General features: G+C 43.0%; 1 protein-coding gene across 5 annotated transcripts in view; it reads right to left on the bottom strand.

The window, feature by feature from the left end:
* Positions 1-12,340, bottom strand: part of PISD (phosphatidylserine decarboxylase) — a 30,806-nt gene extending 18,466 nt beyond the window's left edge. Inside the window, exons 1-3 of one of the 5 annotated variants that reach the window (XM_032471489.1) lie at positions 12,209-12,340; positions 6,601-6,680; positions 3,096-3,271 (exon numbers count right to left, since the gene is read on the bottom strand). In XM_032471489.1, coding sequence (XP_032327380.1) covers positions 3,096-3,271; positions 6,601-6,680; positions 12,209-12,273 — 321 coding nt within the window. In that variant the 5' untranslated portion in view covers positions 12,274-12,340. Of the gene's footprint in view, positions 1-3,095; positions 3,272-6,600; positions 6,681-12,208 lie in introns of those variants that run through there. The other 4 variants (XM_006184780.3, XM_014559307.2, XM_014559309.2 and 1 more) reach the window with 4 other exon arrangements.
* Positions 12,341-23,471: the final 11,131 nt, after the last annotated feature.

Here is a 23,471-nt window from a genome sequence, read left to right as displayed (position 1 = left end):
ACTGGTTCCATGTGCCACTGTGCAGTGCCCCAAACTCCATGAGGACAAACGCTCACTTGTTGGGGACCCCACACTCTGTGTCTCCTCATCTGACAGTTCACTCTTACCCTTCCATATCATCTGTAATAAGCAGGTCATCTAATCAGTACAATGTTTGAGTTCTGTGAGCTGCCCTAGCAAGTTAACTGAACCCAAGAAGGGGGTCGTGGGAGCCTCTGATTTAGAGTCATTTGGGCAGAAGGACCTGTTCGTGCAAACAGCATCTGAAATGAGGGTGGGGGACATCTTGTAGGAATACGCCCTTAACCTGTAACCCAAGGAGGGGTCACTGGAACCTCCAATCTACAGCCAGTCGGTCAGAAGCACAGATGGCAACTTGGACTTGGGATTGGCACTGTTAAAAAAAAAAGAAAGAAAGAAAAACAACAGGCCCAAAATGGAGTCATCAAACGTCAGCAAACCAAGACTGAACACCTAATCTAACTGAAGTTTCAGCCTTTCCAAGGAATGTGACCTTTAACCAGTCAATCAAGAATTACCTGGTCAGTACTAGTGAGGTATTCTGCCCGACAGACACCTGCCTGCCCCCAAAGGAAGGTCACCTAGCCTGAAACAATCCATTCTTTGCTTAATAACTTCTGTATCCCACCTCCTTCTGCCTATGAAAGTCCTCCATTTTGTCCTTGGAGCTCCCTTCTACCTACCTGCTAGACGGGATGCTGCCCGACTCACGAATCACTGTGTTCATCGATGGACAGATGGATGAAGAAGTCACAGCATATACATACACACTGGATGGATGAAGTCACAGCATACACATACACACACACACACACACACACACACACACACACGGAAATGTTACTCAGCCATAAAAAAGGAGGAAATCCTACCATTTGTGACATGGATGGGACTTGAAGGTGTAAGTGAAGTGACTCAGACAGAGAAAGATGAATACTATATGACCGCACTTGTATGTGGAACCTTTAACACCTCCCCCCAGCTCCGCCCTCAAATGAACTTGTAGAAAGAGAACAGACTGAGGACAGCAGAGGAAAGGGGAATCGGAGGAAGGGAGCCAAAAGATAGAAACTTCCAGTTTTAAGATAAATTAGCACTAGGGATGTAACATCCAACATGACCGTACTTAATATTGCTGTACTGATGTTCAGGAAAACTGCTCAGAGAATTAATCCTAAGAGTTCGCATCACAAAGGGAAATTTTTTTTCTATTCTCCTTTCTTTTTATCGTATCTATGAGATGATAATGTCAGCTGAATCCACTTCACAACATATCAAACCATCATGCTATATGCCTTAAACTTACACAGTCTCTCAGCAAAACTGGAATAATTAAATCAACTTTTAATTTACAAAAATATGTATGTATGGAGAGATTTTCTGGAAAGATAAACAAGAAATGATAAAAATGCTTGCTTGCTTCGGGAGAGCAGGAATGGGATTAGCAGATGCGGCGGAGAGTGGAAGGCTCATTTTTATGTAATCCCTTCTTTACTACTTCAATTTTTACATGATCATATTTTATTTAAAAAAATTAAAACTATCTTATTAAAAATAAAAATTAAATTAATAATATCTATTCCTAAACACAGCCAAAAGCCTAGAAGAGCTATGTTCACCAACCCACAAACCAGTTAACATTTGCTGAAACCTTACAACATCTACTGTGCCTGGACCATTTCGCCTTCATAAGATGAAATGTTGTCCAACCTGCAAACCCAGGAGCCACCTCATTCAACCAAAATAACAGGGTCTAACTTAAGCCCAGTTCTTCACCACTAAGAGCTTCAGACCTCTGGCTGCACCACGCCACTCCTCTCCAGTGTACTCTCACTGTCCAGAAGCTAGAATTTATGAGCTACTCAACCCTGTCCTCCCTGCAAACAGTAGTCTTTCAGGCTCCGACTCCCGCCTAGCAGTGATCCCAATCACAGAATGGCGGACATTACAACCACCGACCCCAGCCCTGTGTGACTGAGAAAGCAGCACATTCCTTCCAAGCGCAGATTCTCTTGGGGTTCCTTTGAAATGAGTGGGAATTTGCTGAAAACACGCAAGCTCATCACAGGGTGAGTCAGGGAAGCCAGCTTGGGTCCGGCCCTTAAGTGGGGTCAGGGATGACAGTCTCACAAGGACTCTGCTGGTCTGGAGGAGGAGGAGGATACGCTCACGGAGACCACAATGTCATGGCATGAAATAAACAGAGTTCAGCAAACTCGGAAAGTGTGACTCTCACGCTATGGTTACCCTTCACTGAAAGCATTCTGTAACGTACTAGCAGAAACAGAAAACCCAACGGAAGTGCCGCATCCAAGTCCACACGGCCACCAAGGGCTGGGCCCCCGGCCGATGGATTCAGCTGAGCTGGTACCGACGTGCAGCGGCTCATGAGGAAATCCAAGCGCATCACCCCAAATACCAGTAGTCTCTGCTGTCACCCCCCACCCCCTTTCACCCAGGCTATCAGGGTCCACGGACATTTCAGATATTTCACTTGTCAAATTAGGGCTGGAAAGAAAGCAATTTTTAAACTTGTACCTTTATATTCAATTTCAGTATTTACTGAATGTCTACGTGAAATTAAGGATTATCCTGGGCCACAGACAGCACAGGTGAGTGAGAAAGGTCATCACACACCACGCGTGGCTGGATGACATGGAAGCCCGCCCTCCTGTACCGCCCGACCACGGGGAGTGCACTTTGAGCAATAATGACAAAGGAACTTTGTTATTTCAGTCTGGTTCCTGATGAGAACTTGTCCACATCACAAAAGTCAACCGTTTCAGCTCATCCTCAGAGAGAACGGCCAGTACACCGGCCCCAATATAAAGCATGAACTCAGGGGGCTCCGACAGCAGGAAATTTCCACTTGGAGCCCTGGGGAGGGTCTGGAGACAGAGGGAAGCCGACGTGACACCGAAGGTGTAACTTCTGCATCGGCCCCAAACCCGCTGGAGACATGAGTGCCTAGAAAGCACTGCTCACTTTTTCAAACAGTTCAACTGCAGGCAATTTACAAAGTGACAGACAGTTGTGCGACATGCGGACTCAAGGTAGCTCCACTTTATTCCTACCTCCCAGTGACCAGCGAGTTTGGGGGGGACCTCCAGCCCCCGCTTCTCCCGCTCTCGCTCCTGGTACTTCTCATACTGCCGATAACATGCATACCCGCCGCCCACCGCAGCCAGAATGGGCAGGGGGCGCAGCAGGGACAAGGTTCGGGCAGGGGCAGTGTGGACTTTTCTGGCATCTGTAACAGAAAACAGGAAGATGTTGAGCCTGGGAGGAGGGACAGGCGAGTCACACAAACACAGTGCCAACAGGAGGCCCAGGAGGAGCCCTCAGCAGAGCCACTGGACCCAGAGGGCTCTCACAGGCAGGTGCTGCCCTGAGTCACTATGAAGACCCTGCTGCCTCCAAATCCTATAGAGGAGGGACCAAGCATCTTTCCTGTGAAACCATGCTGCACCTCAACTGCCCCACAGTTAGTGAACTTCAGATGAGAACACTGAATTGCAAAGAGGTCGGGAAACCAATCAAGGTTGCCCAGCTGGCTACCAACAGGGCCAGGACGGGGATAGGTACCGCTTCTCACCCAGGGCTCTCTGATCTTACCATCCAGGCCCAGTTCTGACTGGACACTAGCATTCTCTCAAATGCAAAACCCCATGAGCTCTTACAATTCCACCATAAAAGACAAATATCTTATTTTCAAAAACATACTAAGGATCTGAATAGACATTTCTCCAAAGAAGACAAATGAATGGCCAGTAAGCACAGGTAAAGATGCTTAGCATCTTTATGGGCTGAACTGTGTCCTCCCCAGAATTCACATGCGGAAGTCCTCGCCCCCAGCACCTCAGAATGTGACTTTACCTGGACACAGGGTCTCTACAGAGGTGATCAAGTTAAATTAAGGCCAGAATGGGTGGCCCCTAGTCCAACGCAATTAGTGTCCTTATAAAAGGAGAAAATTCGGAGACAGATGTGCGTAAGGGAGAATGCTACTTGAAGATGAAAGCAAAGATCAGGGTGATGCTTCCCCAAGCCAAAAAATCCAAATATTGCCAGGAAAGCCATTAGAAGCTAACCGAGAGGCATGGAACAGATTGCCCTCACACCCCTCAGAAGGAGGCAGCCCTGTGAGACCTTGATCTTGGACCTCTATTCCTCAGAACAGTAAGAAAATAAATTTCTACTGTTTAAGCCACTCTGTGGTACTTTGTTCCAGCAGCCCCAGCAAACTGATACACCATCATCAGTAATCAGGGAAATGCAAATCAAAACCACGATGAGATACCACCTCACACTAGGATGGTTATAATAAAAAAGACAGATAAGCGTTGGCGGGGCTGTGGTGAAACTGGAACACCCACACACCACTGGTGAGGTTGTAAAATTATGGGGCTGCCACGGGGAAAACAGCTTGTCAATTCTTCAAAATGTTAAACATGAAATTCCTATGTGATCTGGCAATTCAGCGCTCAGAGACTTGAGACATACATCCACACAAAGACTGGCACAAGAAGGTTCCAGAGCAGTGTTGTTCATAACAGCCAAAAAGTGGAAACAAACCAAGTGTCCACCAACCAATGAATGGATTTTAAAAATGTGGTTTTTCCGTACAATGGAATATTATTAAATAATAAAAAAGGAATGAAGTATTGACACCTGCTACAACAGGAATCTTGAAAACATCAGTTAGAAGAAGCCAGCCACAAAAGGCTGCACATTGTATGATCTCACATCAGTGATGTGTCTGGTATAGAAAACATACTACACAGACACAAAGCAGGTCAGCAGGTGCCAGGGACTGGGGGTGGGGAGAAATGGGGAGTGACAGTTTAGTGGATCAAGTGCTGTCATTGTGGGGGGCGAGGAGGGGATGAGCATGTTCTAAAATTAGTGGTGATGGCTGCACAACTCTGTAACTATATGAAAAAACGGTGAATTGCACACTTAAAATGGTGAATTTTATGGTATGCGAGTCATATCTCAATAAAGCTGTTATTAAAACAAAATCTCGGGGTGGGGGGAGGGTATAGCTCAATGGTAAAGCGTATGCCCAGCATGAACGAGGTCCTGGGTTCAATCCCTAGTACCGCCATAAAATAATAAATAAGTAAATAAACCTAATTACCCCTCTTCAAAAAAAAATAAAAAACTCCAGCACTGAGTTCTCAGAGAAGGGTAGAAGCTCAGTGGCAGAGCATGTGCTTAGCACAAGGGAGGGAGGGAGGGAGGGACGGAGTGGGGTAGGAAGGAATCCTTTCTGAGAGCTGAATTCTCAGGAGCCTGTGAAAACCAAAGCACGTGCCCCCTGCACTGCCCTCTGCTTCCAACAGGAGGAAATCGTCCCACTCTGTGTCACTGTCCCCCTACTCCACCTTTTGGCTGTTGCTGTTTCTTTTTTTTTTAATGAGTGAGTATGGATGTCATTAATCTCTTCCGTCTTCTAATTATTCTTACTGAACCCTTACCACTTAACCACTAAATACTCTTATCTCTGACTGGAAGGATTTGTCAAAGCAAGAAACTTTTTTTTTCTCTTTCTGGAATATTTGGTGACAAGAGAACTGTGTACCCTCCCTCCCTGCACTGACCCAGCATCCTGGACTGACTGGTCACGCTCTACTCAATGCTGTCTGCTACACGGGTCCTTTCTTCAACTGCAGGCCTCTTTCTCTGGCCTTCCCAAGGCTTACTTTACTCCCCACAAAAGGGAACGGTAAACAGAGGGCGCCCTGCACTCCTGACCACCTCTCTGCTGGGTCTGTCACTTTACAAAGGCACAGCTTTTGGGCAGATCCAAGGTTATGGCTCAATTTCCAAGGCTCCGCCTCTATCCTTCATGTGATTCCTACGCTGTCCAGCAGGCCAGTCCCAATTATAATTAAATAAGCAGCACCCAGATGTGCCCCTGTGAATTATCATAATAAGCCCTTTGTTTTTGTTCTCATTAACCATCTCATTTCATTCCCAAGGTACTCTTACTGGGCAGTTAAAAATAGCTTTCAGTATGGTAAGAATAAAAAGGATATTGAGCTTATTAATAAAGACAATAGACATTTTTCTACGGGTTCAAATAGCTGCTTCTAAGATCAAAAAAGTTGATAACCCAGTGTTGGTAGGGGTGTGGGGAACTGATGTAGTCACAAGTACCTCCTGCTTAGATAAGTGTAAACCTGGGACAACCACGAGGAGAGCAATCCGGCCCAAATAGCAAATTGTAGAACACATCAGCCTTTTGATCCAACAATTCTCTCTACAAATTTATCCCGAGGATGTACAGAGATATGTTACCACAGAACTGTCTGTAGTAGAAAAAGACCAGAAGCAACTTAAATGTCCAACACCAAATGGTGCAGTCATACACAGAACCCTATCTGGCCAGAAAAAAAGTGAGGTAACAGCAGCTAATGCTTCAGGGGTAACTCCACGCCAGGTACTCCGAGCACTTCCCAGACATAGTATCATCCAATTCTAACAACCACCCCATGGAGCAGCTGCTATGTTTGTGCCAATCTACTAACACACTGAAGCACAGAGAGGCTGGCATCACCTCTAACAGCCACTTACTTGTGGAAGAGGTTCTGAGAGGCAGCTTCCTCAAGGGCTGCAGGAAATGGCTCCTGGCAATGTCCTCGCGGTGACAGGGCCTACAAGCAAGAAAAAAATGAACCATCAAACATTTTTTTAATTAAAAAATTAATGAGTCAACTGCCAAAATTTGAGTACAGTTTACAGATTCAATAACAGTATTGTGTCACTGTTAATGTCCTGGTTTTGACCATTGTATGGTGGCTATGTAAGAAAACGTCCTTATAGGAAAAGGGCTAAAATATTTAAAGGTAAAGGGGCACCAAGTGTTTCAGAAAGAAAAAATATACATATTTACACACACATGAAGAGAGAAAGAAAGGGAGAGGCAGGGAGAGAGAATGAGTAACCAGAACCAGTCGACATCCGGGGAATCTGAGTACAGGGTACTTAGGAATTGTTGTAACATTTCTGTAAATCTACAACTACTTCCCAATAATAAGTGTGAAGAAAAATTTTCTTTTAACTCAGTATAAGACCACAATAAGCGGTACAGCCAGCACTTATGCAAAGCCCTATGCTTCTTCACCACAGAAGAGCTGTGCACAGCCTTGCCCCCTCTCACGCCTACTCATTAAAGAACCTAGTAAATTGGTTGAAATGTTAAACTTTAAATGTTTGTCCTGGGGAAAAAAATGACACAAACAAACTAGACTGAACTAGTCTAATAATCTACCTCGAACCTGGAAGGCTCACCTGGTGTGGAACCTCTGAGTTACCATCTTTGGCTACTTAGCCACAAATGCCGCTTTCACAGTGTGCAGGTTTTTCAAGCATTCTGAGAAAAAATTACTAATTATTTTCATGGCTTTAAGTCTAAGAAACTATTATTCCTGTTTCAGTTTGTTTCTATTCTGTGTTCCAGATTCACCCCGGGAAGTGGCAGCAAGGGAAACATTAGTGAACATCTCATGAACAGAGTCTCCCCTTCAAGGAGCAAACATCCTGATTTCAAACCACATGGCACCTCAGTTTCCCCAAATACTGACCTGAAACCTAAAGAAACTGTCCTTGTAGGTAAGCGCTTCTTTTTACCCTTGGAGCCCTTTATGAGAAAAGCAGAAATTTACTATAAATGTCTAAACTGCTATTTTTGTAGAAAAATTTACCTGCATTTATGGCTTTCACAGAATAACGTTTACATGTGTGGATACTTAGTAATATCTTACACAGATATTCTGTAAACACGATCAGATTTCAGTACCTTCATTTTTTCACGAGAAATTTCCTTGATGTAAAACTGCCCTCACAGCACGGTGCTAATATGACGACTGGTTCTCCTGCAGGCACGCAAGGTCTGTCTGGAGAACAAGCATGGGGCCGGGACAACCACTACCCCCTCTAAGACCAAACAGCTGGACAGCTAGTAACACAAAAGGGGGTGTGTTGCAGTGTGAACGTTCCTTCAGCAGAGAACAATGCTCATCTCTTAGACTGGATGCTCTCACTACAAAAGCTAAACGCCTAAAACCCTGCTTTCCAAATGGAATTAGAACAAGAAGTGTGGAGTCTAAGGGCTGCATTGTTGTGTTGCGCACACTGCTGCACTGTGTCCTCGGAGCTGCTGCTGAACCCTTAACTGAAAGAACGTTTGCAGACCGTTGAACAAGGCTTTTTTTTTCCTGGCTGGGGGATAATGTTCATCCGCGATGACTGGATACCCGGCACTCAGGTGGCTGGTTATGCGTTCAGACATTCCCAGGAACAGAGCTCGGCCCTCCTCCAGGGCTGTGGCCTCAGATCCTGGAACAAGCGCCTGGCAAAGGCCCCATTACACCAGCTTGTCTTTCATGCCTGTCCTCACGTGAATGTTGTGCTTCCTCACGTCTTACATAAACACCGTCCACCCCACTGCAAGCTCCTAAAAAGAGCTACGTTCACTGTCCCCACTTCCTCACCTCCCACTCAACCAGGCTTTTTTCCTAACATGTTACCTCTTGTCAACGTCACCAACTTCCACACTGCCAACACCAACACGCATTTCTTGGCCCTCACGTCATTTGCCCTCTCAGCAGCATTTGCCACTGGTGATTCCTTCCTCCTCTCCCCTTTTTACAATAACTGACATATAACAGTATCTTAATTTCAGCTGTACAACATTATTCCCTATTCGTATATGTTATAAAATGATCACCACAGTAAGTCCTGTTAACTTCTGTCACCATACATAGTTAACAAAATTTTTTTTCTTATGATGAGAAAGATCTACTTTCTTAGCAACTTTCAAATACACAATACAGTATTATTAACTATAGGCACCATGCTGTACATCACATCCCCAGGATTTACATATGTTATAACTGGAAGTTTGTATCTTTTGACTGCCTTCTTTCACTTTTTCCTTCTTGAAACACATTTAGCCTCTGGGGCCCAGATTTTCCTCCCACCTCTCTGGTCTCTCCCTAACTTCAAACTGCTGCCATGCCCAGGGACTGGACCTCTTCTTTGTCCACCTTCTCTCCCTAGAGATGCTTTAAACAGCCAGATACCGATGACTCCCTCACTGCTCCTACAGATCCCTATTTCAACTGGCTACCCAACATCCCTACTCGGGATCATCTCAAACTGAGTTTGTCCAAAACAGAACTCCTGACCCTCTCTCACTGCCCTTCAACCTGCCCTACCCCCCAGAGCTGTCCATCTGCGGCAGAGACTAGCCAGCTGTTTATCAAATCTGCTTCCTCTTCTTCCTCTATCCAAGAGACCGTATTTCCCAGCCTCCCTTGCAGTAGGGTGTGGCCATAGAACTGATTTCTAACCAATGTGAGAACCACTCAGGCTTCCCAGGCTTTCCCACCCTTTCAGCCTGTTTGATGCAGACAAACATGCAGACCTCGAGAAGCCACATGTTAAAGATGGCAAGAGACGGGGTCCCCAAATCACTGATGCCCTGCTGACCAGGAGCCCCCACTGGGACTTTACATGATCGACATATAAACTTTTACTGTGTTCAGTCACTGAGATGCTGGAGTTTACCTGTTACTGTAGCAGCATTACTATAATTAATACACCATCTCAGAGAAAAGGAACCACCATTCACCCAGCTGCACAAGTTGAAACCCAAGGACTCTTTTCTTTCTCACTATCCACATTCAATCCACTGGCAAGGCATGAAGACTCTACCTTCAAAACACATCCTTGCCTACCTATTTCTCTTCCCCACCACCACTCTCATCCCAACCTGTGCCACCAGATCTCTCACTGAATGACTCAACGGCCTGTTCTCCCAGGTTCCATTCTTGGCCCCTAAGTCCTATTCATCACAGAACACCCAGAGTGATCATCCACACCTATGCATCTGCTGTTTACTCTGCTGGGCACACCCCTCCATGGGGCTCACTCCCTCCTCATTCAGTTCTTCGCTCAAACAATTCCTCCTGGCTGGTTTCTGACCACAAGCCCAAGTTAGACAATCACATAAGACCCTAAGTCCAGTCCCTGGCACCTGGCTATACGTTAGTATTATTAACGTAACAGAGCTGCTGTTCAGCTGGCACACACCGGAATGGCCACATCAACTGTCTGTGCCAGTGTCCATGTTTCCCTAGTTAATATTTTTGAGATCACCCCTGGGGGCAACACTTTAACTACAATCCTTATGTCTCTCCTGCTTTCTAGAGCTGTGAAAGCTCTCCTGAAAGTGAACTGGCAGGCCTCTTGAAGGCCTTAGTCCACATTCTATCTTGTGTCATTTAGTAGTGCTTCCTCTCTCTTCTACTAAACTGTAAAGTTCATTAAACACAAGGCCTATTTCAATTTATCTTTTAAATCCTCTCTTTTCCCTACTCTCCCTCCCCCTCTCCCTGATCCCTGGCACTGCACTTGGCAGTGGAAGGAGTGCCATAAATATTCCTGAAGGAAAATCCCACATGAGCAACCACTCCCAGGTACTACGTCCATACTCGCCTGAACCTAAGAATCATCCAAGGCGCTTGTAAAGAACACAGCTGCCAGAGCCCCACCGTACATTTACTGAACCTCAATTTGGCAGCAAGGTGGAGGTATACCTGGGAATCTCCCTTTCTAATAATAATCCACCCCATTTTTTTAAATGAAACAAGTTTGGGAAACACAGCCCTAAATTACCACCTGTAATTGCTTTCTCTTTCTTCTATCACCTTCAAGTATCACCCAGTTACTGAAAAACTTCCCTGCAATATGAGGCTTTCAAATACATGTCTCACAGATACCCCCTTACTTGAAAATCACCAAAATGTTATCTTTTGTTTTGTTTTGTATCTTAGTATAGTTCCTATCTTGATATGTAATACCTTTGAAAATCAAGAGCCCTATTGTACCCAAATCTTCATCCCTCCCACCCACTGCACCTAAACCCAGTCTTATCTACCTACACTGGTACTAAAGTTTTTTTTCTTTTCCTTTTAAAATGATGGTGAATGAAGTATATACTCCTCACCATCATTAAAAATATTTATTTTTTAAGAGTGTCACGTTTTAGTCTTTCCAACTCATGACACATTTTAGATGATTTCACGGCTGACTCATAAACAGCACACCTAGTAATAACATTAAAATCAGAGCCCTCCTGTTCAAATGCTAACAGTTACCACCACATTGCAGAGCGCCCTCCTGAGAGAGCTACACCATTTCTGAATAAGTAATAATGGCAAAGTGAAGTTTTCGCGGCTAGGGCAGTTGACAATTCGTTTCCTTTCAGTCCAAATCCAGTGTCCTTACTTCCCAAAATGACAACGCAAGCTTTGGTCAATGCTAACAAAGTGAAGCCTGCCTGAAACATCAAAATACCGACCGTCCCTCAAATCTTAGCTCTTTGAAATGACACCGAGTAGCAGATTCTTGAGTCATAGCTAACGTTTTAACCCATTTTCCAAGAATCTAAATGCTCCCAAGTTATTACTCACACAAGCTATTCCGAATAATGAATGCCCTCACCGTGGGCAGCCTGAGGGGAAGGTCGTTGCGTGACCCAGGTAGGGGTCCTGGTTCCGCTACTAACTGGATGGGAGAAACTGAGGAAGTCCCTCCCGCTCTCTCAGGGCCTCAATTTCACCAACACCAAAAAAGAAAGAGCTGGATTTAGAAGACCCCTCCAAGAATCTAAGAGATAGGAGTCACCAAGGTAACAAAAACCCCAATTCCATCACGGACTATTTTGATTTTACCGAATCCAACCCCCTCGCTTCAGAAACCTAGACTCCGAGGTGAAAGCCGCCCGACCCGCAGTCCAGTGCTCTTCCCACATCACGCCGCCCCTCCCAGGAACACAGATCCCTGAGAAAAAGGGGCCAGTCCTGCCTCGGCTCTAGTGGCCGGCACGCAGCCTATTTCATCTGATTTGGGGTGGGGTTTTTTTGGTTTTCGTCCCTTGTGGAAAAGATAAAGAGGGAGTGCTTAGGCCCGACTCTGAGTAAACTCAAACCGCCGTACGTGGCGGCAGCGCACCTGCTCCCGAGCTCGAGGTGAGAGGTGGTTCCGTCTCCTCTAGAGCTCTCCTCAAGGCGGCCCGCGGTAGAGAAACGATTCCTCTCTCCGGACCCCGGTTTGGCCCGGACCGCCCGCCGCCCCCCGCCCCGCGCCTCGAGGCAGTCTCCCCAAGCAGCCGTACCTGCTCCGCCACGGTGCGACCCCGCGCAGCAACCCCAGACACCCCCGCCCCAGGGACGCCGCCATCTTGCCTCCTCCTCCTCCTCAGCGGGACACGCCCCCCTCTGACACGCGGGGCGCGCTGCGTGACGTCACGAGCCTCGAGCGCGCGGGGCCAATGAGGAGCGTGGAGTGCAAGGGACGGAGCTGTCTCAGCTGTTCTCCCGGTTACTCAGCAGCCTGGCGCTTCCGGCACCTGCTGAGCTAGGTTGGGGAGGGGCGGACGGTGGTAAACTTGGGCCTGAGCGCAGTGGAGCCAGCCCTACTTCTTCCCTGCGCCCTGCGCATCCGCACGTGCCTGGAAAATCTGACTCACCCAAGGTCCGAGAATTGACCAGCTGAGCTAATTCGCTCATTTTACGGTTGGGAGAACTGAGAGCATCCACGACTCAGCTACCATTGATAAACGCTTCCTAAGTGCCAGACTCTGTGCTCATCACTTTGCATGCATGGTGTCTCATTCTTACTCCCATCGCCCAGAGACCAGAGACCAAAGGTCTTGGATTACCCAGAAATGCAACTAGTCGTCAAAGAGATGCTAGGTGTGATGGCGCGTTCTCTTTCAAGGATTCTTGATCTTTAGGCTTACGGGAGTTTTCAATAGTATCTGCCTTTTTTTTTTTTTTTTTTTTAAGTGGGCAGAGACTAGAGACCGGCATCTAGCCCTGATAATTATTCCCAGTTTAAAGATAGAGAAACCCGAGTCCAAGAATGTTAACGAGGATGCTCAAGGGCACACAGCTATAAAAGAGAAAAGCCGTAATTTGAATATACATCGCTGATTCCAAAACCCATGATCTAAACATTTTTCCTTTTCAGCCTTTTGCCTTTCTAGGGCATAACCAGACTTTACAGGGAGCCTAACAGTCCTCAGGTTTCCTGTCGGAGTGGAGACACTTCCCTCTGGTTTTCAAGTCTGAAGTGGAGGAGGGGAGTATAGAATTGGTTTTACTATTCAATTAAGAATAGTTAACTCAAAACCAGGGGGAAAGAAAAAAAGCTGGGAGGGGGAGATTATTTCAAAATGAAGTGAATTTTGGAAAACTGATTATCCACATGCAAAATAATCAAGTGGACCATGTATAAAAATTAACTCAAAATGGATCAAAGACCTAAAGCTAAGAACTAAAACTATAAAACTCTTAAAAGAAAACATAAGGGAAATTTTTATGACATTGAATTCAGCAATGATTTCTTGGATATTACTCCAAAAGCACAGGCAACAACAATAAAATAAGATAAATTGGATTTCATCAAAATTAAAAGGTTTTGTGCATCAAAGGACACGATCAATAAAGTGCAAAGACAACCCAGAGAATGGGAAGACTTTCACAAACCACGTATCTGATAAGGGTCTAGTATCCGGAATATATAAAGAATTCCTAAAACTCAACAAAAAATATCCCAAATAACCCAATTCAAAAATAGGCAAAGGACTTGAACAGACATTTCTCCAAAGAAGATACACAAATGGCAAATAAAAGATGCTCAACATCACTAGTCATAAGGGAAATGCACATCAGAATCATGATGAGATATCAATTTCACACCCATTAGGATGGCTATTATCAAAAAAAGAAAAAAGGAAAAAAATCACAAGTGTTGGTAAAGATTTGGAAAAATCGGAACCCTTGTGTATTGCTGGTAGAAATGTAAATGGTACAGCTGCTGTGCAAAACAATATTTTACCACATACACAGAAAAAGTCACTTGATAAGAAGTGTTGATGAGGATGTGAAGGAATCAGAACGGTCATACTCTGCTGATTTTCATTTTTAAAATCAATCTTGCATTGCTAGTTATTGTATGTTATCCTTTTTTTCTATCACTGGATTCAATTTGCTAGTATTCTGTTTAGGATTTTTGTACCTGCTTTGTGAGAAAGAATTGGACTGCTATTTTCATCTTAATTTATGTGTATGAAGTTGGTTCATTTTTCTATAGATTTATCCAATTGTTCCAATACTATTACTGAAAAGACTTTCCTTTCCCTATTGAATTGCTTGGCATCTTTGTTAAAATGAACTGAACACACGTGCGTGGGTCTATTTCTGAGTTTCAAAGATCTCCATTTGTTCCATTGATCTATCTTAATTATTGTCACTTTAATTAAAAGTCTTGAATCAGGTGGCATGGATTCTCCAACTTTGTTCTTCTCTTTTAAGATTGTTTTGGCTTTTATAGATAGGTCCTTTGCATTTACATAAAAAAAATTTGGAAACAGCCAATTTCAGCAAAAAAAAAAAAAAAAAAGTCTAGTGAGATTTTGATTGGGATTCTGTTGAAATCAGAGATCAATTTGAGGAGAATTGACATTTTAACAATAATGAGCCTCCCATGCACGGATGTGATAAATCTCTTTGACTGTTTACAACCAAATATCATATGTAAATTATTGCAGATGTGCCTCATTTTATTGAACTTTACTTTATTGTGCTTTGCAGATATTGTGCTTTTTTTTTTTTTTTTTTAAACAAATTGAAGCTCTGTGGCAACCCTACTCTGAGCAAGTCTATTGGGGCCATTTCCCAACAGCATTTGCTCATTTCCTGTTTCTGTGTCACATTTTGGTAATTCTCACAATGTTTCAAACTTTTCATTATTATTGTATTTGTTCTGGTGACCTGTGATCAGTGATCTTTGATGTTACCATTGCAAAAAGATTATGACTCACTGAAGGCTCAGATGATGGTTAGCACTTTTTAGCAATAAGTGAATTTTTTAAAAAAAATTATCTTCTTATTTGTTTGTTTATTTATTTATGTTGGTGTGGAGGTAATTAGATTTATTTATTTATGTATTTATTTTTAACAGAGATACTGAGGATCAAACCCATGACCTTGTGCATGCTAGGCATGTACTCTACCACAGACCTATATCCTATGTCCAGGGGGTAAACTATACATCAATAAAAAGAAAATGTCTGGGAAACCAAAACCAAACACAACCTACTGATTTTTTTTTTTTCAGTTTTTTCCATGAACATTTCTCCATTTTCTCTCTGGCTTGTACTGCAGCCAAGCAAGGTTGTTTGTTTTTTTATTTAACTTTTTTTTATTGAGTTACAGTCATTTTACAATGTTGTGTCAAATTCCAGTGTAGCGCACAATTTTTCAGTTATACACAAAGATTCATATATTCATTGTCACATTTTTGTTTTGCTGTGAGCTACCACAAGATCTTGTATATATTTCCCTATGCTATACAGTATAGTCTTGTTTATCTATTCTGCATATGCCTGTCAGTATCTACAAATTTTGAAATCCCAGTCTGTCCCTTCCCACCCTCCGCCCTCTTGGCAACCACAAGTTTGTATTCTATGTCTATGAGTATGTTTCTGTTTTGTATTTATGTTCTTTTGTTTTGTAATTCCACATATGAGCGATCTCATATGGTATTTTTCTTTCTCTTTCTGGCTTACTTCACTTAGAATGACATTCTCCAGGAACATCCATGTAGCTGCAAATGGCATTATGTTGTTGGTTTTTATGGCTGAATAGTATTCCATTGTATAAATACACCACATCTTCTTTATCCAGGCATCTGTTGATGGACATTTAGGCTGTTTCCATGTCTTGGCTATTGTAAATAGTGCTGCTATGAACATTGGGGTGCAGGTTGCAGCCAAGCAAGTTTTGAGAAAACAGATTTCTACTTTTGTTTTCCAGAGACCATTTCTGGAATGACCCTTTTAAAGCCCAGGCTCAGTGTGCGGTGAGATTATCATACTAAAGGAAGTAGGTCAGACAAAGACAAATATCATATGATATCACTTACATGTGGAATCTAACAAAATGATGCAAAAGTGAACAAACAGAAGGAGACTCACAGACATAGAAAACTTACAGTTACCAAAGGGGAAAGGGGTGCGGGGGATAAATTAGGAGTTTGAGATTAGAAGATACAAACTACTATATATAAAATAGATAAATAACAAGGTTTTAATATATAGCACAGGGAGCTACATTCAATATCTTATAATAACCTATAATGGAAAAGAATATATAAATATATGCATAACTGAACACTATGCTATCCTCCATAAACTAATGCAACATTGTTAATCAACTCTACTTCAATACAAAAAAAGACACCAATATACAACCTCTTACATTTAGGTACATGTCTAAGTGTTGTAAACCGACTACACTTCAATAAAAAATAAGAATTAAAAAATATTTAAATATGTGTGTGTGTGTATATACATATATACACACACACAAATATATACACAATTCCAACCCTTTTGAGTTTAAAAAATAGATACCTATATGTATCTCTGTGTGTGTGTGTATAAAACCTTTAATAAGGCCTCCTTCCAGCTATAAAGTTCTGTGATTTTAAGGTAATATGTGCCTGATTTGGGATTTTGTTCCATAAGTTTTTCAAATAATAAGTCATTTCTAGATTCTGTCCATTTAACAAGGAGAAGGGGGAGGTGCTGGACAAAGAGAAGTCGGGAGAAAAGGAAGAGGCAGCGACAGAAACAAACACAGACTGAGCTGCAGAGGCGCAAAGGAGACCGTAAGGGGGGTGGCGGGTTCCCGGGGCCTCACCTCCAGCACCTGGCCTCTCCGAGAACATGATTCAAGTTCTTCCAAAGCCTGCTGCAGATTGAATGTGGTGCATGACTTGCAGGCAGATAAATGTAGTCGGTGGGGCTGAGTTCATCGCAGGCTCATGGCCACCTTTATTGGCCCAGGAAAAGCTGTCCTGGTGCTGCAGGAGCAGAGGAGCAATTGGGAAATGGAAGTAGATTATTTACCTGAAACAGGTCTGTGCAGTTTGCATGATGCGGTGGAAGTGAAGAAGTTACCCCGAAAGGTAGCTCCTGGGGAGCCTCTTGGACAAGTGACCAAATTCTAGTCCTTCTGGCTGCCATACCCCCGAAAGCATCGTCTCTACTGTCACGTGGGTGGGTTAGAGAGAGTCTATTTTTCCAAACTCACAGGAGAAGCAGAAAAGAAAGGGCTAACTGAATGGTTTTAGTAAAAGACAGTCCTGAGGGCATTTGGGTGTAGGTGTTGCTAACAGCAACAAAAGCTTTTGCGTGTTGCATATTATTAAACACTCTATGCGTACTTCTTGTGTTTATCGGCAAAGGAAGGCAAAGATGAAGATCTGTTTTGTGTACTTTTAGGACTACTTTGGTTATTTTACTTTGGGAAATTTGATATTGTAAAAGAATAAAGCAAGAATTGACTGGGCATGCCATTGCTGCTGGTCTTTGATGTTGCTTCTTCAGTTGCAAAAGGGTCCACTGACACTTTGTTGGAAAAGTTGGATAAGTCACATCCGCTCGGGACGAGGCACCAGGGCCTCTGTTTTGGACAGGCTGGCGGTGTGTGAGCAGAGTGGGAAGGAAGCCGTCAGCAGCAGGGGTGTCCCTTGGTGACAGCTACTCATTGTCCCCAAGAACTTTGTTTTTAAATTGAAGTCTAGTCAGTTTACAATGTTGTGTCAGTTTCTGGTGGACAGCATAATAGTTCAGTCGTACACATACATATATTCATTTTCATATTCTTTTTCATTATAGGTTACTATAAGATACTGAATCAAGTTCCCTGTGCTATACAGGGACTACTGCTGGAATACTTTTTGTGCAGTAGGACCTTTTCGTTTATCTGTTTTATATATAGTAGTTAGTATCTGCAAATCTCAAAGTCCCAATTTATCCCTTCCCACCCCCTTCTCCACCAAAACCATAAATTTGTTTTCTATGTCTATGAGTCTTTTTCTGTTTTGTAAATAAGTTCATTTGTCTTTTTTTTTTTTAGATTTCACACATAAGTGATTTCATATGGTATTTTTCTTTCTCTTTCTAGCTTATTTCACTTAGAATGACAATCTCCAGGTCCATCTGTGTTGCTGCAAATGGCATTATTTTATTATTTTTTATGGCTGAGTAGTATTCCACGGCATAAATATACCACAGCTTCTTTATCCAGTCATTCATTGATGGACATTTAGGTTGTTTCCATGTCTTGGCTATTGTAAATAGTGCTGCTATGAACATTGTCCCCATGAACTCTTAATACTTGAAAACTTATTACTATAGACTATTTGACATGCGCTTCCAAAGAGTTGTGAATGAGGCATCAAAATCAAATACTTCTCTACTTTGAAAATGCAACTTCCTTAGAGGATAGCTTGCATTTCTGATAACTTAAGTTGTATTTAGAAACAATCACAGTTCCCTAAGCACAGTATCTGACTCTAAAGAAATGCAGACAAAATGAAAGACGCTGACTACACAAACTCTCCAGAGGTTCCGCTCTGTCTCCAAACTGCAAGCCTGGCGCACTACTGCAATTCTCACCTTCCTGTCGTCTCTCTAAGACCCAGGGCTTACCAGCTCCCCACTAACCTGTTATGTGTCCCTAGTTAAATTCCTAACTGCTCTGATCTTTGATGACTTATCTGGACATTTAGCTATCGCTTACCTCATGGTATTGTGAGGATGAAATGACGCAGCATAATGTCAATCATCTGGTGGGTGTAAATTCTCCAACAGCTACTGCGCATTATTTTCTTCTGTGATTTTTCTCTGGCCATGAGGGGGCAGAATTAGCCTAGGATTGAAGGATGAGTTTTTAATCAACTTTCAATTTCCAAAGCTGTGGATGGTGGTGGCCAGGCTTCATTATGACTTTCTTTGGTCCTAGGCACTTTTGCCTTCATGGATTACTTCCTCCAGAAAAAAAAAAAAAAATTAAAAATTATAGTTGGGGGGATGGGTATCACTCAGTGGTAGAGCGCATGCTTATCATGCACAAGGCCCTTGGTTCAATCCCCAGTACCTCCAATAAAAAAAACAATAGAAATAAAAACTATAGTTTACAACTGTGTTGATATAAAGACAGTGGAATCCAGGTGCAATACAGGGAATGTAGCTGATATTTTATAATAGCTGTAAATGGAGTAAAACTTAAAAATTGTGAATCACTATGCTGTATATCTGAAGGGTATCTGATACTGTAAATCAACTGTGCCTCAATTTTTTTTGAGTACAGAAAGTAGAATCTGGGCCTGGCTTATCATTATAATTCTATTCATTTTTTTTTCTTATTTAAAATAAAAAATTAAAGTACCGCTGTGGCCTCCCAGCAGTATCAGGGCCCCTAACACTTTCCCTGCTGTGCATAGTGATCAGGTCAGCCTTGGGTGGTGGTGGGGAGGGGCCAGTCATCACTGCTGATTTGCTGGGGGGAGGCTTGGGCTCTGGAAGTGTCTGAGTCCTTGCTGGGCCTCTTATAAACAGTATGCACAGTTGACCCTTGAACAATGCGGGGGTCAGGGGTGCCAACCCCTTGTGTAGTTGAAAATATGCTTGTAACTGTTGACTCCCCCAAACTGAACTACTGATAACCTTACCAATCACATAAATGGTTGACTAACACATACTTTCTAGGTTTTGTGTATATCATCATTTTATGCGCTCATGACACACCTACTTTTTTTTTTATATTTCTAGGCTACATGGTTTGTGAGTTTTTTTCAAATGGTCAAAAAACTCCAAAAAGCTTTTCCAATGATTCAATTATTTATTGAAAAAAAAAATCTCAGTATCAGTGCACTCATTCAGTTCAGACCTGTGTTGTTCAAAGGTCAACTGTATTAGTTTGCTTAGGCCGCCATAACAAAACAGCACAGACCATGGCTTGAACAATACAACATATTTTCTCACAGTTCTAGAGCTAGAAGTCCAAAATCAAGTTGTCAGCAGGTTTGATTTCTTCTGTGGCCTCTCTCGTTGGCTCGTGGATAGCCTCATTCTCACTGTCTCCTCACCCCGTCTTTCCTCTGTCTACACCCATCCGTGGCATCTCTCTGTGTGTCTAAATTTCCTCTTCTTATAAGGATACCAGTCCGATTGGATAAGGGTACCCTTATGGCCTCATTTTAACTTAATCATGTCTTTAAAATCTCTACCTGTAAATAGAGCCATATTCTGAAGGTTCTGGGGTTAGGACTTCAACATACTAATTGGGTGGTGGGGACACAATTCAGCATATAACACAGTGTGACCTGCACAGTTGCTTATTGTCTCAAAGCCTGTTGCTCCATTTGTTAAAATGAGGCAACACCAGTAACTGCTTAATGGGCACAATAGGATTTTACCCTACCACCTAGATGGTGAAAATATTCTTGAACTAGACAGAAAAGATGGTTGTACCACACTGAATGCACTAAATGCCACTGAATTGTTCACTTTAATATTTAAACAACAACATAATTTAAAAACGGGCAAAGGACTTGAATAGTGTGTCTCTGAAAATAAACAAATGACTAACAAGGACATGAAAAAAACATTTAATGGCACTCACCATTCGGGCAATGCAAATCAAAACCACACTGAGATACCAGTCATGAGGTTACTCAGTCAAATGAGATTTCCAATCACTTCACGCCCATTAAAATCACTATACAGTTCTTAAAAATACAAAAAAGAACAAGTGTGGGAGAGGATGTGGGGAAACAGGAACCCTTTTACACTGCTGGTGGGAAGGTTCGATGGTGTAGCCACTGAGGAAGCCAGTCGGGTGTTTCCTCAAAAAGCTGGACATAGAGTGACCTTATGACCCAACAATTCTACTCCTAGGCAAGTACCCAAAGGCATGAAAGCAGGGATTCTGACTGATACTTGTGCACCAGAGAACACAGACCAGAGTCTATCAACAGGTGAATGGGTAAACCAAACGTGGTCTGTACACACAATGGAATAATATTCAGCCTTTAAAAGGATGGAAAGGCCAACACAGGCTACAACATGGTTGAACCCTGAAGACACTAAGTGAAATACACCAGATACCAAAGGACACATGTTAAGTGATTCCATTTATATGAAGCTCCTAGAACAAGCAAATTCACAGAGACAGAAAGAAGAGTGGTTACCAGGGGCTGGGAGGGAGGGTGGTATGGGGAGTTTTGCTTAATGGTTACAGAGTTTGGGAAGAGGAAAACGTTTTGGAAATAGACAGTGGTGATGGTTGCACAACATTGTGAATGTGTTTAGACACTGAATTACATACTTAGATTGTATGTTATATATTTTTATCACCATAAAATACAGTTAATCAATGAGATATTTTTCTTCTTTTCCAAAGAAAGTTCATTTTCTGTTATGTGAATGTCACCCAATTTTTTAAATGGAAGGACACAAATCATCAGATGTGCAGTTCAAACTGGTGTGGAGAAGGTAACAGGTTTGGTGACAGACATAAAGGAAAGCACGTTAAGACTCCTGGAAAAGGACAAAAAAGGAGCTTAGCCTTCAACAAGCACAGGCCCAGGGCTAGCCCCAGGGGACCCCAGTTGTGGCCCCAAGTCTCCCAGGAGCTCACAACTCCTTGAGGGGAGACAGACATCAAAACAGCACAATGAGTCAAGTTCTAGAAGAGCTGCACATGAGTAAGATTTGGAGATGGACCTGCTCAGAAGGAGAGGACCACTTCTGGGGTGGAGGCAGCCGTTACCCGGGGCTGCGTGGCCTCAGGAGCTCCAGCTCCGCAAGCTGCGCTGAGGTTCCCTGAAGCCTCAGTTTGCAGAATCCAGACAGCCCCATCTTGTTGGGGAAACTTGGTGGCTTCAAAGCTTTAGGAATGTACAAGAAATTTGGTAAACAGCACTGCGAGATGAGAGACTCAGAGAAGATCCCATTTCGAGAGAACCGGCGTAACGTTTACATTGGTCTGGCTGGGCACGCTGGCTCATGGGCGTTGCAAAAGCTACCCGCTTGGAAATCTGCCTGCCTGTCTGCCGTCAGTGGCACTGTTCTAATGGCACCTCCATCACTCTGTCCCCTCTTCTGCTTTATTGTGATTCAGGAGAAAGAGTCAACCAGATGCTGCTGGCTTTGAAGATGGGAGGGAGCCAGGAGCCAGGGAATGCGGCAGCCTCTCGAACCTGAACAAAGAAATGGCTCCTCCTCTACAGACTCCAGAAGGAATGTGGTCCTATGACCATCTTAATTTTAGCCCAGGGAGACCCATTCTGGACTTCTGACCTCCAGAACTATAAGATAAGAGATTTGTAATGTTTTAGGTCACTGAGTTTGTGGTATTTTGTTTGTGCAGCAAAAGGAAACTAATATAGACCTGAAGGAAGAGTCGAGAAGTAGGGGAAGCGGGAAGACACTAGGCAGGAAATACTGTTCCATGCAGAGGAAACAGCTTCAGCATAATTTGAGGACCTGACGTCTACCCTGAGAGAGGAGGAGAGAGTAGCCAAGGTGAGGCTGGTGGATAAATCCCCAGGCAGGGATTTGGGGTTTATTGAAGAATAAGTGGAAGCCACTGAGGTATTTGCAGCAGGGAAGCAACACGATCAAGTTTGCTCATGAAAATCTTACACTCCAGTGTCCACTTCTGAGGAGATAAAGTCGATGTAATTTTCCCTGGTCTTACTATGCAATAAAATCTCTGGGCATAATAGGTAAAATGTAAGAAGACTCTGAACATTAGTTAGAGGCAGACAGACTAGGTAATTCAAAGCACAAATAACGACATGGTGGTGAGTTCCCGGGTTTTCTTTTTTCCTCCTATATCCCAGACTTAGAGTTGAAAAAGTTGGCAACCAGAAGATACTAATGGTAGGAATGTAAATTGGTGCAGCCACTATGGAAAACAGTATGGAGATTCCTTTAAAAAACTATAAAAACAGAGATATCATATTATCCAGCAATCCTAGTCCTGGGCACATATCCAGAAAAAAACCTCTAATTTGAAAAGACACATGCACACTAATGTTCATAGTGACACTATTTACAAATAGCTAAGACTTGGAAGCAACTTAAATGTCCATCGACAGATAACTGAATAATGATGTTGTATGTATATACAGTGGAATACTACTCAGCCATAAAAGAATTAAATCTTGCCATTTGCAGCAACATGGATGGACCTAGAGATGATCATACGAAGTGATTCTATATATCATATGTATGTACACACACACGTATATACCTGAATCACTTTGCTGTACACCAGAAACTAACACAACACTGTAAATAAGCTATATACCTCAAATAAATAAACCCCCCCAAAACCCCAAACAAAAACCCCAATGGGTACAGGGGGAAAAAGTGCCCACTGGAAGTAACAACCTGGATAAATCTCCAGAGAATTATGCCAAGTGAAAAAAAATTTGTCTCAAAAGATTACAAATTGTATGACTCCGTTTATACAACATTCTAGAAATGATAAAATTATAGTAGAAATGGAGAA

This window comes from Camelus ferus, chromosome 32 (genome assembly GCF_009834535.1).
Source record: "Camelus ferus isolate YT-003-E chromosome 32, BCGSAC_Cfer_1.0, whole genome shotgun sequence".
Taxonomy (NCBI): Eukaryota; Metazoa; Chordata; class Mammalia; order Artiodactyla; family Camelidae; genus Camelus; species Camelus ferus.
Note: the sequence above shows the minus strand (reverse complement) of the source record. Positions and strands in the feature narration are given on the sequence as shown.